General features: G+C 36.5%; 1 protein-coding gene across 2 annotated transcripts in view; it reads left to right on the forward strand.

Moving 5' to 3' along the window:
* The window catches only part of SMARCC1 (SWI/SNF related BAF chromatin remodeling complex subunit C1), a 147,268-nt gene extending 134,051 nt beyond the window's left edge, over positions 1-13,217 (forward strand). For both annotated transcript variants that reach the window (XM_074283090.1, XM_074283089.1), the window contains exons 27-28: positions 9,841-10,017; positions 12,382-13,217. In XM_074283090.1, the coding sequence (XP_074139191.1) occupies positions 9,841-10,017; positions 12,382-12,476 (272 nt within the window). In that variant the 3' untranslated portion in view covers positions 12,477-13,217. The remainder of the gene's footprint in view (positions 1-9,840; positions 10,018-12,381) is intronic.
* The last annotated feature ends 3,886 nt before the right edge of the window (positions 13,218-17,103 follow it).

Below are 17,103 nucleotides of genomic sequence, written 5' to 3' on the forward strand. Positions count from 1 at the left end.
GGCATGAGAAAGATCTCATGGAACTTGCTCATGCCTCTTAAGCTTATTAAGGCATAACTTTGGGCAAGTCACTAAATCTCTTTTGCTCTCAATTTCACATCTATAAAGTGAAGCAGCTGGATACAATTATTTCTGTCCCTTCCACCTCTAATATATGTTATAAAGATATCATGGTTAAGATGATTTCAGTTGTTTCTAGTTGTAAATCCCTGTAACACGTTTTTCATCCAGAAATGTGTCTATCTAGTTAATCTAAGAAGAAATGCAGCCTGGGTCCAGTTTAACAGATTTACTTAATTATCAAGTAAAGATTTTGTTATCTAACTTACTTCTGTCTTCTTTACATCATATAATCAAACTTTACATCATTTTCCAGCACTAACCTTTAAAAAGAAAACACTAAGACCTGTGTTCTAAAGTTTAAAAAAAAAAAAACAAAACAAAAAACCGCTGTTATTATCCTCAGGAAGGCTATCTCTTCTCTATGAAGGAAGCAGGTCACTCAGTAGTCTAGACTTCTCACTTAGAGCTGATTCCATTATTTCTGTTCTACTGGGGACTCGGCCAAAGGCTGTACATGTGAATGATTTAGAAATGAAATAATGAATTGCACCAAGCATTTGAAATTCTAAAAGTCCTTTTCAACTACACTTCTCTTTTTTATACCCTCACAAAGCAAAGAAAGAATCCTTGGTTGGCATTAATCTCTGTTTCCATAGAGTAATTAAAAAAAAAAAACCAATAAATAGTAATAAAAGAATAATGAAAAAACACTTTAATAAAATAAATAATAAACCTGAGATTATACATCACCAGTTTTTCAGTCCTTTAAATCTAATTTCAAGCAAAACTTTCCATTTTTATAGTTGACATGTCTGTTGTTTGCCTCTTATTTAGTATTTCCAGTGTTTTGTGCTTTAATAGTGTTTTACTAAAGCCATTTCTTTTTTTCACCATTTTAAAGGAGACATCTAATTTTTTTCCCTCCGAGAATGGAAGGGGATGGAAAAACATTTTGATTTTGATAAAGATTATTCATGTTCATTTGAGCTTTTTATCCCATTAGTTATATGCTTGAGAATCAAATTGAGTAACAGTTTGTGAAGATACTTTTGCTCTTCCATTTAAAAGATGAGGGCCATAAGCTTTAAAGATAATCAAGATGAACTCAAAAATTAAAGAAGAAAAAAAAAAGATTAAAAAAAAGGACTTTTCCCCTTACCAAAAAAAGATCATTTTTCTCTCTCTTATTAACATAAAAATAATATCTCCATTTAAAATCTTCATCTTTTCCTAAGTAAATTCTACTGTTGAAATGTTTTGCTATCTACTAAATCAGTTCCATAAAGTGGCATTTGTGAAACTGGCATACCATCCTCACACAAAGTGTGAGGCAGTAGCCTCTAGAGGGCAATGTACTTTCTTTTAATGGAAGTATTTGGCTTCCCTGGAAAGTATTTATCAATAATAGCATTCTACAAGCAAAAATAATGCAGTTTGGTCATCCTTGTCCCTTCCACACTTAAGGGAGTATCTTCATTGATTGATTGAGAAAAGAACTATATTGACAGAAGCAACCAGAATTAGTAGTATAAACAAGATATAATCAAAGAAAATAATACTCAGATGTTCATTCGTTATCTCAGTTTTTCTAATTGATGAATTCATAGATATGTGAATTTTTTATTAATCTACGGATTAATATATGTATAAAGCACACATTTATTTTCAGGTATTAAAGAGTGAAAGTGACAGCAAATCAGAACAGGCTGGATAGAACCCATGGGTTACTACATTTGATGTTTTATGCATATGTATCTTCATTTGTAGTCTTTATTTTCTTTTAATGGTATTTTATTTTTCCAAAAACATGCAAGTTTTCAACATTCACTTTCTTTCTTTCTTTCTTTCTTTCTTTTTTTCTTTTTTTGAGGCTGGGGTTAAGTGACTTGCCCAGGATCACACAGCTAGGAAGTGTTAAGTGTCAGAGATCAGATTTGAACTCGGGTCCTCCTGAATTCAAGGCTGGTGCTCTATCCACTACGCCACCTAGCTACTCCCAAAATTCACTTTCAGAAAATTTGATATTCCAAATTTTTCTCCCTCTTCTTTCTCCTCTCCCCCAAGACAGTAGGTAATCTGATACAGATTAAACATTTGCAATTTTTCTAAACATAACATATTTGTTATGCTAAACAATCAGATCAAAGGGGGGGAAAAAGAAAAACAATGACAAAGAAGAAAATGAAAATACTATGTTTTGATCTATATTCAGTCTCTCTCTGGATGTGGGTGACACTTTCCATCACAAGTCTATGTTGAAAAGAGTCAAGTTCATCACAATTGATCTTCTTTCTGTGTACAATGTTCTCTTGATTCTGCTTACTTCACTCAGCATCAGTTCATGGAAGTTTTTCCAGGCTTTTCTGAATTCAGCCTGCTCATCATTTGTTATAGGGCAATAATATTCCATTACATTTATATACCATAACTTATTCAGCTGTTTCCCACTCATTTTCCAGTTTCTTGTGTAAGAGCAATAAATTTTAATAATTAAGTTCCTTGAGTGTCAACATTATTTTTTTTCCTTTGAAAATGGAAATAAACTAGAAACTAGAAGTGAAAAACTTTTTCTTCTTTCTCTTACCTATCAAAAGAACTATCTTTGCTTCGTCTTCTAATAGTTATCATATATCTTTTTAGTTTGATTATTAATTAGATTTGTGTGTTTTGTTTTGTTTTTTAATAACAAGAAGGTAAAAAGGAACTTCAATTTTTACTTTTCTTTGTGTCCTCAGCACTCAAGCGCATTGCCTTATATTGAGTAACTTAATAAATGCTAGTTGATTGACTGATTTTTGGTAATGGATAGGAAATGTTTCCTCAGCTTCAGGATGTGAAGAGCAATTCTGACCTTGGCTAACTGACTTTACTACACTGACTTTGTGAGAGCACGCCAGATTGGCCAAGGCAAGCACTCTTCTAGCAAGCAAGGCTTGTTGCCACCAATGTAGGGGATTATGTAGCCAGCCAAAGGGTGGCTTGAATTTTTGACTCCAAGACTTGAAAACAATGCAGCTGTGATTGTTAATAATTAAGGGGTGAAATTGCTTTATTTCTGATCACTTGATAATTGTTTTTCAGATTCTTTCTTGGGTAGTTTATTTCTTTGTTTTCCAAATACATGGGGGAGGGAAAGAAAACTGGTATGATTTATTTTTTTTACAGATAGGATTTTTTTTTAATTATGTTATTTTCAATGAAGAGAAATCCATCTTTTCTCCTTCCCTCCTAAAAGAACAAAAGAGAAATAAAACCCTTATTGCAAGCATGTCTAATCAAGCAAGTTTGCATATTGGTCCTATTAAAAAATTTTTTTTCATTCTTCATTCTGAGTACTTCATCTTTCTTCAGTAGGTAATATATTTTATCTTTAGTCATTGTGGTTTATCATTCCAATTATTAGAATTCCTAAGTCTTTCAGGGTTCTTAGTTTCTACATTTCTCTGAAATACATATAACCACATTATTATTGGGAACAAAAGAGTCTATTAGCTGTCCATTGTAACTCTTATCATGGTTTCATTCATGGAGAATCTTTCAACACTATCTGCAGGAAGGACAGTATTATTTTTGCAGTGTTTTATTTATTGGAAACCATATACTTAACATTACCCAGAAATTATGCACTGTCCTTCTGAAATGATAAGGGCCTATAGCACTTTGGGCATCTATTTGCTTTCATTTACAGTAGACTTCAACTTACTTGGGTTTTAAGAAATGTATTTCTATTTATTGGGGCCCAAGAGGCAGCTTGTTGATATAAAAAACTTTTCTCAAGTGTAAACTCTGTTCAAGTGACACCATGTGGTCTTCCTACCTGCCTGCCTGCCTGCCTATGTAGTCTGATTTTTATTTTGAAGGGATCTCATCTATTCCAACAAAACAACCTGTGTATAGGTTACTGTATAGTATTTTCGATCCTTATCTATCTTGTTAGTAGTTCTCCTACACACTTGCTTTGACAATTTGTCATTCCACAGTGATACTGACAAAATAGAAAGTGACAGAGGAGGGCAACCAAAATGATGAAAGGCCTTGAGTTCCTGACATATGATTTCAGGTGAAGAAATTAGTTATTTTCTTACCTGAAGACAGTTTAAAGGGAACATTACAGTGGTCTTCTAAGTGTTTGAAGAAGGGAAAAAAGAAAAGTGGATTCAACTTTTAAGCTTGTTCTCCTTGGGCATAAAGGGCAAGACTGGGAACAAGTATAGAACAATATGCTATCAGAGCTATCCAAAAGTAAGAGAGGTTGTTTCAAGTAAATGGATTTCCCCTAATTAGAGATCTTCAAACAAGGCTGGATGACCATTTGTTGACTATGTGTTAGAATAGTGTTGTGAGTAAAAAGGACTTGGAAGCTAAATACTATGTCAGCCTAGAGAGGAGGACCCCTCCAGAGTTGGCATCTACTGTAGAGTCCTCTCATTTTCATAAGGATGAAAAGCATTGGCCTGCATCGTATGTACCTTCCTGTTCTGTGATCTTGAAATTCTGTCAAATAGACAGGTGTGATTCTGTCACATAGACATGACTCAGGTGTATGCTTTAATCATTTCTTTCATTTCCTCAAGGCTCAGCTCAAGAGACCTTTCCTGATCAGTTCAACTCTTAATATTCCCTCACAAAATTACTTTGTGCTTACTTATCTGAGTCTGTTAACTCTCACACTCCCATATGAGGACAAGAGAGGAGACTTAACTGAAACTGATTATTATTGAATTTAATGTGTTTGTATATAACCAACTCAAGTTTTTGAAGAAGCCAGGTCTTGTACAGGCTATATCCTGGCAACTATCATATATCTGTGAGATATAATGCCCTCTTTTCTTTAATCAGTAGCAATACTGGTCTTGAAATTTTGGGTACTATTTATTTTCTCTCCTTATGGCCTACATAAACAAGATACTGAACTTAGAACCAGAAAGATCTGGGTTCATATACTACCGTGTATATTGCTCATCCATAGACAAGTCCCTATATTTCTCTGAGACTCAGTTTCTCCACTTGTTAAGTAGGATATAATAACCATAGTGCTTTCCTTACATTGATGCAAAGCTTAAATGAAATTCTATATGAAAAGAACCTTTTTTCTCTATAAAAGTCCATAATTATTTATTTTCTTACTTTCAGACATGACATCACATCATCATATCATTAGTTTCCAAAGAAAGAAGGGTACTTCCAATCATTCTTGCCTCATCTTTATCTTTTACTATGTATGCTGCCTTCATTATCATTTGTTCATTAAGAATACTGCAAAACTTAGATTTTTCCATCACCTTGCTCTATTTATAGTGGTCATGAACAATCTATAAGTATTAAGCACCTACTGTGTGTCAGGTACTGTGCTTAAACCCTGAGGATACAAAAATAGGTGAAAGACAGTATCTGCCATTAGGTAACTCACAATCTAAAGAGTGAGATACAATCTAAAGAGTGAGACAGCATGAAAACAAATGCATACAAAGAGAGCTTTGTAAAGGCTAAATAGTAAATAATTAACAAGGGAAAGACACTAGAATCAAGAGACTGGGGAAGACATGTTGTGGAAAGGTGGCATTTAATTTGGACTTAAAGGAAGGTGGGATGGTCAGTAGTTGGAAGAGGACAAACATTGCAGACAAGAGAAACAGCCAAAGAAAATGACCTAAGCAAGGAATGGAGTGTCTTGTTCTCAGAACAACCAGGAGACCAGGGACACTAGATCAAAGAGTATGTTTAGGAATTGAGGTATAAGAAGACTGGAAAGGCAGGAGAGGTGTCAAAATTTTGAATGGCTTTGAGTATAAATAGTATTTTGTATTTGTCTAGGGAGCCCTGGAATTTTTTGAGTGGGGTTAATGAAATGATCTGACTTGTGCTTTAAGAAAGAATGTAGGATTGATGGAAGTTGGGAGAGGGTTGAAGCAGGCAGAACCTCGCCAGCAGGCTTTTAGAATGGTCCAGGAGTGAAGTGATGAGAGCCACCAGAGTGGTAGCAGAGTGAGGGAGGAAAGGGAAGAGACGTCATACAGGTGAAAACAACAGAAGTTGGCAGCAGCATGATCCAGGGTAGAAGAGGCAATGACTAATCCAGGGTGACTGTAGATTCTGAGACTTTGAGGATGGGGTTGCCCTCTACAGTAGAAGGGAATATGGGGGAAAGAGGTATTAGGAAGTAGGGAAGGATAATGAGTTTTGTTTTGGATATAGTTTAAGATTTCTACTAGTCATCCAGTTTGAAAGGTCTGAGAGGTCATTGAAGACGTGCGGTTGGAGGTCAGCAGAGAGATTAGGGCAAGAAAGGTAGATTTGACTCCTTAGTAAAAAGATGGTGATTAGATCCATGAGAGCTGATAGGAGATCACTAAAGTGAAGTTGTCTGGAGGGAAAAGCCAAAAGCACCCAGGACATAACCTTAGGGACACGTCTGGTTAGAGGATATGCTCTGGAGGAAGATCAGGAAAGGAGACAGAGAATGGATCAGAGGAGTGGGAGGAGAACCCAAAACTTAGAAGGGAGTATCAAGGAGAAGTGATTCACAGGATCAGAGGCTATAATGAACTCAAGGAAAAGCATCAGACATTCATTGGATTTGACAAGTAGAAAGTCATTGGTAACTTTGGAGAGTAGTAGTGTCAGTAAATAATAGTTGGAAATGGGTATTGTAAGGTGTTAAATAAGAAGAGAAAACTTGGGGAAATCTCTTGAAGACAACTTTTTTCAAGAGATTTAGCTCTTAACAGGCAGAAGAACTATAGAATGGCAGTTATCTGGGATGGGAGGATCAAGGGAGATTTTTTTTTTTTTTTTAGAATAGAGGAGATGTAGGTGTGTTTGTAGGCAGGAAGAAATTAGCCAGTAGAGAATGAGAGATTGAAAATGAGTGAAAGATTGAGGCAATCTGTTAGAGGTTATGGAAAAGAATTGGATCACTTGAATGGATAGAGGGGTTAGCCTTAAAGGTAAAAGAATAAGCCCAGGGATAGTTAGATGGTATAGTGGATAGAGTACCTGCCCTGGATTCAGAAGGCCCTGAGTTCAAATCTGACCTCAAATACTTAACTCTGACTAGCTCTGTGACTCTGGACAAATCACGTAATCCCAACTACTTCAATCAAAAGGAAAGGGGGGGGGGAGAGAATAAGGCCACTTCATCATGTGAGAGAGATTATGAAGGAAATAGTGACAGGTGGCACCAGAATAATAAATGAGGAAAAGGGAATTCACAGTGAATAAAAGATTCTCAACTGAGTGAGTAGCAGGAGGGGAAGCCTTGAGAGGTTTGTGGAGCCATGAAAGGTGTGAAAAAGCTGTTGTGGGGAGTGACCTGGTGAGTTGATAGGAAAGGTATAGGAGAAATACTTGTTAACTTTTTTTCTGTATTCATTAGTCAAAAATTACTTTTTGAATATACTTCCACCATCAGTTAATTTCCAAGCGATTTCAGCAAATTACACAATCTGAATTTTCTTGCATTTGACTCTTAAGGCCTTATTTTATTATTTTGAAACATTTTATTCTTTTAATATTGCACTTGTTTAGACAAAAGTTCTTGTTTTCTCTTTAAAAAAAAAAAAAGAAAGAAAAAGAAAAACCCTTTATAGGATTTTCTTACTTCAAGCAATTCGTGCAGTAAAATTTCATTAAGCATTCACTGTGTAAATAAAGCATTATGTTTAGTGGGGGTGGGGGGAGTCTTACAAAATTTAGATAAGATCAAGTTCAGTTTCATAGCTGTTTACCATCTGTTAAGAGGTAACACCAACACAGATCACCATAATACACAAAATTAAATAAACTAACAAGTTTTGAAATGAAATACTGTATCCAAGGAAGGAAGTCATGAATATAACCTGAGAGATTTCATAGAGAAAACATGACATTTAAATTAGGCTTTAAAAGAGAGTTAGGAAATTCAGGATAAAGGAAGAGGAAGGACATTCTATGCTTTTCAAAACAGCATGCATAAGGGACAAAAAGCAGTACATTTTAACTAAAGCATGAAGTAAAGTTATATGAGATAAATCTGGAAAAATAAGGTGGTGCCAGCTTCTGAAGGGACTAGTTTACTATATAAAATAGGTCAGTCTCCATTAGATATGATAAGTGAAGAGTGACTGAAGAATTCTGAGAGCAGAAGACTTAATTTAACCAATTATAAATGTTCAATACCAATATCATTCTGAACAGTATACAAAGGTTAATTTGGGAAGAGAAGGATGGAGTTTGGCAGATCTATTAAGAAGCTCTGGTAATAGTCCAGGCAAGTGATAATGAGGTCTTATATAAAAGGAGTTAGTGGGAAAGAGAGACTTGTTTCTGAGAGATGTTACAGAAATACAATTGATGGAGCTGGTAATTGATTAATAACAATACTAGTAATAGTAATAACTAGGGCTTTAAGGTTTGTAAAATAATATTTTACAGACATTCATTTGATCCTCATAATTCTAGAATCTAGGTGCTGTTATTATCTCCATTTTACATACAAAAGAACTAAGGCAGAGTGACTTGCCTTGGGTTATACTATTAATGTCTAAATTTGAACTAAAGTCTTGACTGTAGGTTCAACAGTCTGTGCACCATGGTGCCACTAAGCTGCTTCTAAAAGAAGTGAAGTAAGGTTTGAAAGTTTCAAACACAAGAAAGGATGAATTGTTTGTGTCCCTCAGAAATAATGAAGTCATAAAAAAGTTTCAGAAGGAAAGGTGTTAATTTTAGTTTGAAAAGTTGAGTCCAAGGTGCTGGTGGGAACATCTAAGTGAAGATGTCCTCTAGGAGTTGCACTGTGAGTCTGTATTCCAGAAGATGGAGAGTCATGTGTATAGTGGAAGTAGTTGAAGCTGTGGGAGAGAGATTTCTAAATGAGAACTGGAGAAGAGATGAAGGCCAAGGTGAGATCCCTGGGGAACAGGAGAAACATAAGGAGTTAGAACTGTGAAGGTTCCTGAAGAATGTTCTCTCTCAAGCTGAAGAAGAAAAGCTTATCAACTATGAAATTATTCAAATTTTCATGCTATAGTCATAAGAAAATACAGCCTCAAAAATAAGTCTTGAAATTACAACTAACTAATGATAAACCATCATATTCTAAAGCAGATTATAAACCAGTACAGATAACCTCTTGTGTTTTATTCTTTTCCTGGAGTTTTCCTGTGATTTCAAAAACTTAAGAGACAACACACAGTGCTATTTGGATTAGATCATCTTTTTGTATTTAAAGGTTTTGGAGATTCATGCCTGTGTTTAACTCTTGAAAAATGAGTGAAGAATGATACTACCTGTATATCTGGAAACTCTCTCCCCTCCTTTCCCCCCTCATTTCATTGAATGAATGAAGCTCTGATCTTGACCCAGTTAAACTATTAGTCCATAGACTGAGTGCACATTTGTTGTTAAAGCTCTTCTTTCTTTTATCATTAGCCCAAATACTTGGTATCATATATCCTCAGGAAGACAGCTGACAATCCCTTCTTTTTACCCTAACTTTTAACCAGTGAGCTTTAAAAAAAAAAAGAAAAAAAAATTATGAAAAGGTTTCTTTTTTAATAGTTTCTCACAGCTGTCTCTCTGCTGAAGTTTTGGAGCAATCAGTAGTTCAGAAACCCCTCCTGAAAAAAAAATCCCAATGTACCAGTTGCTACTGGGGGGCATCTTTGATGTTTGATATATCCCAGGATATAGGTTGTTTTAAATTTATTAGCCCATGGAATTCTTCTGGTTTTATTAAGCCTTCCTTGCCCATCTGTTCTTTGTACATTTATGACCAGTACCCTTAAATCCTTTCTACAGGTCAAATGCCAGGTCCTGGTTCCATGATGCCTGGACAGCCCATGCCAGGTCGTATGATTCCAGCTGTTGCAGCTAACATCCATTCTTCTGGGGGTGGTCCTCCCCCACCTGTCATGCCACCAATGCCTGGGAACATCATTGGACCACGAGTACCCCTTGCAGCACCCAATGGCATGTGTAAGTAGAATTCTGGGGCTCGGTTACCACCCTTCACTCTCTGGGTCTAGGGAAAAGGGACAATATTATTTCCATTGTTGAGAGGTCAGCGTTGAATCATACTTGAATTATCCAGAACTGGAGGATTGACAAAATAAATTGACAATTCTAGTTCAACAGGAAATTTTTGGTAGCATAGTGATTCAAGCTAGTATCTGACAAAGTAGAAGTTCTGTCTGTTCAAAGCTCATTAGCCAGCATGGCTTTTTTTTTGTTTGTTTTGTTTTGCCAGCATGGCTTCAATAACTTGCACATCTCTTGATGAGTTGGAAATGATTGAAAAACAGAGAGGATGCTGTTCACCTAACTTCTTCCTTTTTATTCCTGTGTTTTAGTTATGTCCTTGATGTAGAATAGCTGGTTTATATAGTCCTTCATGGGTGCAGAATGTAAGGCTTAAAAGAGCAAGCAATAAAATGAATAAAGGACTGAATAGCAGGCCTTGTAAGCAGTCTGTTTATTGAGTTTTTAGTATCCTGCAAAGGAAGAGGAAACTCTTCCTTCACTTCACTGTTACCATACTGGAAAGCATTGACCAGCCTACTTGCCCTAGAAAATTTGTGACCATACCTTTCTTACTCGGAGATATGGACTATTCTAGCTGTGAGTCAGATTTCTGGAAAACTTGTTGGAGGTTTTTAGTTATGTCTTTTACTGAGCATTTCTTGTGTGCTGAGCATTTCAGATATGCCCTAGGTATTAAAAATAAAAAACAACATTCCCCATCTTTGCGTAACTTATGATTTAATTAAGGTGACAAGGTACATGAAAAATTAAGAGAAGAAAATATCACAAGGGCATATATTTGTGATGTATTGGGGAAAGGCCCTGAACTTATGAGTCACAATATCCAAGTTTTAATTCCAGCTCCAATATAGTTAACAGCTGTATGGCCTCATCATTTCATATATATGTACATATGTGTGTATACATACACATTGCTGTTATCAGCAAACTAGCTCAGTGATAGCTCCTTGCTGTTGAACATAATATGTGAGAACTTAGCGTGGGCTAGAATTTGAAGAGAAAACTTTAAGGGAAAAGCTAGAACTGTATCTGCATGGATAAAAGCACAGTGCAAAAAGTGTCTGGTCATTATTTTTGATCTTTTGAGAACTGGTATCCAGAACTTATATATACTTCTGAATATTTTTTGTATTTAAAATGTTTACAATTAACCCTGTAAACAAGCATTAAAAATGTGTAGGCCTGCAATAACTAAGCTGCTTTATCTCTATTCTGAAATAAAATCACTCATTTTTTATTATAATGTTGTAAACTCTAGCTCAGGGTTTCTTAAACTTTTCCCCATAAGAAAGGTATACAAATCAAACATTTTCTGATAATCATTATTTTTCAATTACAAGATGCCATATGGGGTTGCAAACCACAATTTAAGAAGCTGGATTCTAGCTCATCCTGTATAAATGCTTAAGGAAAAATGATCGCATAATTGGGAGCTGTCAATTGGCCTTTATGGTTCACAGTGAAACTGGAGCAGGCCTTTTAGGGCTTCATCTGATCTCACCTGCTGCATCCTATACTTCCCCATCTCTATTCTTATGCTTATGTATTTCTAGTCCTTTTACCTTTATTATCTTCATCTCTTCCATGAAATCTTTCATGCATTCCCCAGTCACAATTGATTTTACCCTCCTCAATTCTCATAATACTTAATTTGTTTTCTTATGTAATTATCACATTCACCAGTTACATCTTAATAAGCAGGTGCTATGTATAAGGTGCTGTATTAGGCACTAGAGAGACAAAGGTGAAAAACTGCACAGTCCTTGCCCTCAAGAAATTTAAATTCTACTCGAGGATTCACAAACCTAAGTATTTTATACAAGTTTAAGGATATGAAAGTTAGGAAGAAAGCATTTTTGAGCTGGGGGAAGAGAGGAGTCGGGAATCTACTTGATAATTATTTGTGTAGTCATTACTGCCAGTCTGCAAAGCATTTAAGGTACTCTTCAAGGTGCTTGAGATACAAAGATAGGATATTATAACCCATCAAAAGAAGTCTGATCATGATGAAATTTAAATTGGGCTTTGAAGAATCAGTAAGATTTAAATAGATAGAGAGGATCAGAGCATTCCAGATGATCAGCAACACCAGAAGTCACAGCAGAAGAGACAGAAGGAGTATGGTGTGTGAGCCAGAGGGTTTGTGTTGTCTTGTAGAGAGCCACTATTTGCAAAGCAGACTGATGGAAATAGTCTTTTCAGGAAGTAATTCCCTGTGTTTTCCCCTTCTCTAGCTTCCTTCCCTCCTAATTGCTTATGCTTCCATTATTCACGTTTGGCTTTTGGTTGTATTTTCAGATCCCCCTCCTCCACAGCAACAGCCCCCACCACCTCCACCTACCGATGGTGTCACTCCTCCTCCTGCAACAGCACCAGCCTCCTCAGCTCCCTAACAAGAAGCAGTTCAAGGGACTTCCAGACCTGATTCCATGATCCCGAGTAGTGGTGACAAGACTCTCTTATTCCTCAGTTTCCTTCTGTTTCTTTCAAGATTCCTTTTCCATATCTGAGTGCCTCCTTGCTCTGGTGTATTCCTTTTGGTGGTGCTCCTTTGCCAGGGCTTATGGGGGACTGATGGTGACAGCATACATTAGACAGAAAGAATTCCCCTTGTGTCTTCCCTGTGCTGTGTAAGGGGCAAATAGGGAATATAACGGGTAAGCCCATCCCAATCTTGGCTCTTGTAGTCTTTCTCTGTCTTGGTGCTTCCATGGGTAATTTTTTGTTGTTAGTATTTTTTAAAGAAAACAACTTTAATAGGAACCAAAAGATTCAAGCAGAGAGATGGATCCACCAGTCTAGAAGTGACTGAATTTTGAGGCATAGCAGATGCATTCATTTTAGTTTAATGATGGGATGGGGTGAAGTGCAAATGTTTAGAAGGTACACAGGGCCTTGGCACTCACATATAAGCATGACATTAAAGGGATAACAGTGGTGGAGGGAGGCACCCTTGCCATTAATACTGCCCCCATTGAAGAATACATGTGCCTCTTTATTAATCCAAGTTATTGCACATCATTTGAATCAGTACCTGACCCATCTCTTGTGCCATACTGACAAAACATACTCTTTTCATTGATCATTGATTGACTGAGAGTGCAACAATTAGAATAAAATTGCTCTCTTCTCCAGGTTCACTGGTTCTGGCTTTCTATGCAGATAGTTATTATTGGGATGGTTTGAGATGTAGGGAGCTTTGGGGGCTACTAGGGGGTGGGGGTGGAATTGGGGGGGTGTATTCCTTAGGTCCTCAAGATTCCCAGAAAAATTTTGGGAGTTTAAGGCACCAGCCTTAATTGAGGAATCCAGTCTAATAGTCATTGTTGGATGCATTTTTTCTCCTCTTTGCTTTCCCCTTCATAAAAAGCTAAAAAGGGAAAAAAAAAAAAAAGTAGATGTAGTTCTGAAGTTCTAGTTGATGGAATTTGGTTGGGATGGCTAGGGGTATGAGGCCCCAAACTACCTCTTGCAGACAGCCAGAGTGAGCAGAATTCAGTGGAAGCGGTACTTTGAATTTAAAACAGTTTTGTTAGAGAGGTAAGGTGGTGCTATACCGATTCTTTACACCTCTCCCCTTTACTTTCTGATCTCTTACATTCCATCCTTCATCAGGATTTTGATAGGACACCTGGTAGATTCTGAGGGGATGCCAGGGAAAGGGCTCAGCATCTAGAGCAAAAAGCTCTCTGTTTTTATTAGGAGATGGGTTAGCATTTTACTTTTTTTGAAGATGGGTTGGTGTTTAGGGGGGACTTTTTGCTTTCTTTTGTTTTTCAGGGACATTGGTACAGGGATGGGGTCCATTCTATAGGAAGACACAAAAATGCCTTAATATGAGCCCAATTTGGACTACCATACTGTTCCTAGTACTAATGGTTAGTTCCTTGATAGTTCTTGGTGACCATTCAGTTTTCCTCTATTCCCTTTCCCTAGGAAAGAGGTTTTTAGGATCTCCCCCCCCCCCCCCAATAAAGCTTTGTTTTCCAAAGCTTGTGACCTCCTTACCTTAATTTCCAGGTTGCATTTCCATCAAGTTAAAGTACAAGGTTGGAAATGTTTTCTTTTCCTGTCTTGTCTATAAAAAGCTTTACATACAAAGGACAAGACACATGAACTCTGAACACAGAACATTGTCTTCCTTTTTCTTTTCTTTCTTTTTTTTTTTTTTTTTTAATTTTTTAAATCATATTCTCTGGAAAACAAACAGCAACAACAACACAAAACTATCAACAGGATCTGCCTTCTTGAGGCTTCAGGTGTGGACTTCAGCTAAACAGATGCTATAAGTATCTCAAAGCCCTTTCTTAGAGCACTGGATTTGAGCTGTTCCTACTGGAGTTTAGTTTTACTGCAGTTACCTCCAGAGAGCCCCCAGTGCCTTGTGAAAACAGCCAGGGTTTTCCTCATTCCCTGCCCTCCACCCACTCCCACTCCCCACCCTCTTGAAGGAAATTCATTCCAAATGGTTTTCCTCCAGTGCTTTTGAAGGAACATGGAATTTTGTTTTAGATTGTAATCCCATGTAACCTCAGGTTGTTAGGGTAAACACTTTCAAATTTCAAAGATCCAGGTAGAGTTGTTTTTTACTGTACTGGTGATGGTCCTACCAAGTACCTGAATTCTTAACACTGCTGTGTATCTGTATAAATAACCATGTGGTGACTTTTTCATCTGATCCTGTGTATATGATCCAGTTTTATTCCTGCAATACAGCCACCCAATTTTGTGAGAAAAACAAATGTGGTTTTTGTACAAACCTGTGTCCTTGTGTGTGATTTATTTCCAAAAATAAAAAAATGGGACTGGGGCAGGAACTAGAAAGCCACGTGGTCCTGTCTCTGTGTCTTAATAGGACCCTGTATTTCCACTTGTGCTATAGAATACAAGGATACTTGCCCTACTGTGTGAATATGCAGTGAATTGATGTATATCTGAGACTTTTCTCCTGAAAACAAACATCTATTGGGAAACAGCCATTAGAAGTTTTGAGTTTCATTTCTTTCCATCCTAGTGCTAGAAATCTTCATGTAAAATAAAAGAAGGTAAGTGTGAAGATACCAGAGAAAGAGAGAAATGTGGCACTGTTTGCTGTTTTAGGCTTCTCTGGGAACTATGAAATGAGATTAGCTTAGTGAAGGTGTGATTGATGTATTATTATGAAATACTACCCATTATCCAATCCATTTCAACCCCATAGAGAAGGTAGGTGTTGGGAACTTGTCTCTTTGTGATCTCTTAAACTGTACAAACAATTAATCCTAGCTATGACTATATGAGCAGTCATAATAAGAGGGAATTTTGATAATGCATTTCCGGGGTCATCATAAATAAGCATTTGGTCTTTATTTTAATAGGTTCAGATATTCAATTATATAAAATCAAAAAGGGATAATGAAGTCCTGAGAATGTTAACAGTTGGAAGTTGTAAGGGACCTAAGAGATCTGACCAAGACAAACCACAGTCTGTGTGGGAGTTTTCTCAGTAATACTCAAGTACTAAGAAAGTAACCTCCAGTTGTACGCAGAATAACAAAAGTTGCTAACAAATCTAGTAGTTTGTTTTTGTTTTTTGTTTTTTCTTTTTCAGTGTCCTGCACAAAATTTGTTCAGGCCTGTTAATCTGAACTACTTATTCTTTTTACTATTTTTGTTATCTTCTCATTTTGGGGGGGAAGCATACATATGATCTAAGAATTAAGATTGGCATTATGCTTTGGTATATATACTCTAAGGAATACTTAGATATATATATAACATTTATAGCATCCTTTTTTGTAGTAACAAAGAACTGTAGAGACCATCTTATTTAATGGATTGAGAGCTCACCTTGAAGAGCTGTACTCAAGTTGCTGACTCAGTGACTTTGAACTAGGCAACAGCTGCTCTGTCAATAATTTGAATTGGCAGTATTAATTCTCTATGATTTCTTCTCTATGAAATCACACATTTAGTCCCTATCTCTTTGCTACTGGAGTCCAGAAATAAAGTAGATGTCCTTTGATTGGGGAACAATTAAATCAGGCTTTTTAAAAATGCAGGTTAATGTTGCTGAATTCTTTGTCTTGTTTTTCTGTTCTTAATTATAAGGGATAACTCTGAAAGGGAAAAGAATATGCTGGAAGTTGCAGGTGATAAAACAAGATATCAAAATTTATTTTTAAAAATCAGTAATTTGCAAATAAAATTTAAATGATTGTACATGTTTAACCTATATTGCATTACTTGGGGAGAGGGCAGGGAGTGAGAAAATTTGGAATTCATCTTACAAGAATATTGAGAACTGCCTTTACATATAATTAGGAAAAAATACTGTTAAGTGGGAAAAAGATCAAACAAGCCATTCAGAGCTCAGATTTTCAAAAAACAGAATAATAACATATTCCCTCTGTTAAATATCTTTACATTTGTATACCTGAGATTTTGGGGAAGTATATCAAATATAGATGACTTGGAAGTTGCCTACTTTGGATTCTTAGCTTTGCCTGTGGAGACAAGCCCAGACTAATTTGTTCAAAGCTGCATAAAGATCACTAGAATTCAAACCTGAATAACAGAACTCCAATTTTGGCAATTTTGACATTCTTCAGCATCCTTTAAGTGCCTCCTGTGTGCATGACACAGTGTGTAGCCACTAAAGGCTTTACCAAGAAGAACTGCTCTGTTTACAGTCATGCAAGTAAAACAGATGGTTTTCACTCTGCCATCATGCCTCTTTCTAGAATTTGGTTAGAAACAGCTTCTATCTAAAGTCTTTGAGGTCATGATAAGTTTGAGTAACTCTATGAGCAAATTTCTAGCAGCTGTAGATCATGTAGGTCACATTTGGAAATAAGTTCCTTTTTGAAATGAATCTGAAACAAGGTCAAATGTAGAATCGTGGCTAAAGGAAGGGCCAAGGGACTTTCAGTCAAGATTCTGGCCAGAGGGTAACGTGGCTCTTTTATACCAGGATAACAGCCTCATAGATTCTGGGTTCTTTCTTTCCTCTGTTCTTAAAGATCTCAGCCACTAAAGGCA

This window comes from Sminthopsis crassicaudata, chromosome 1 (assembly GCF_048593235.1).
Source record: "Sminthopsis crassicaudata isolate SCR6 chromosome 1, ASM4859323v1, whole genome shotgun sequence".
NCBI classification, from domain to species: Eukaryota; Metazoa; Chordata; class Mammalia; order Dasyuromorphia; family Dasyuridae; genus Sminthopsis; species Sminthopsis crassicaudata.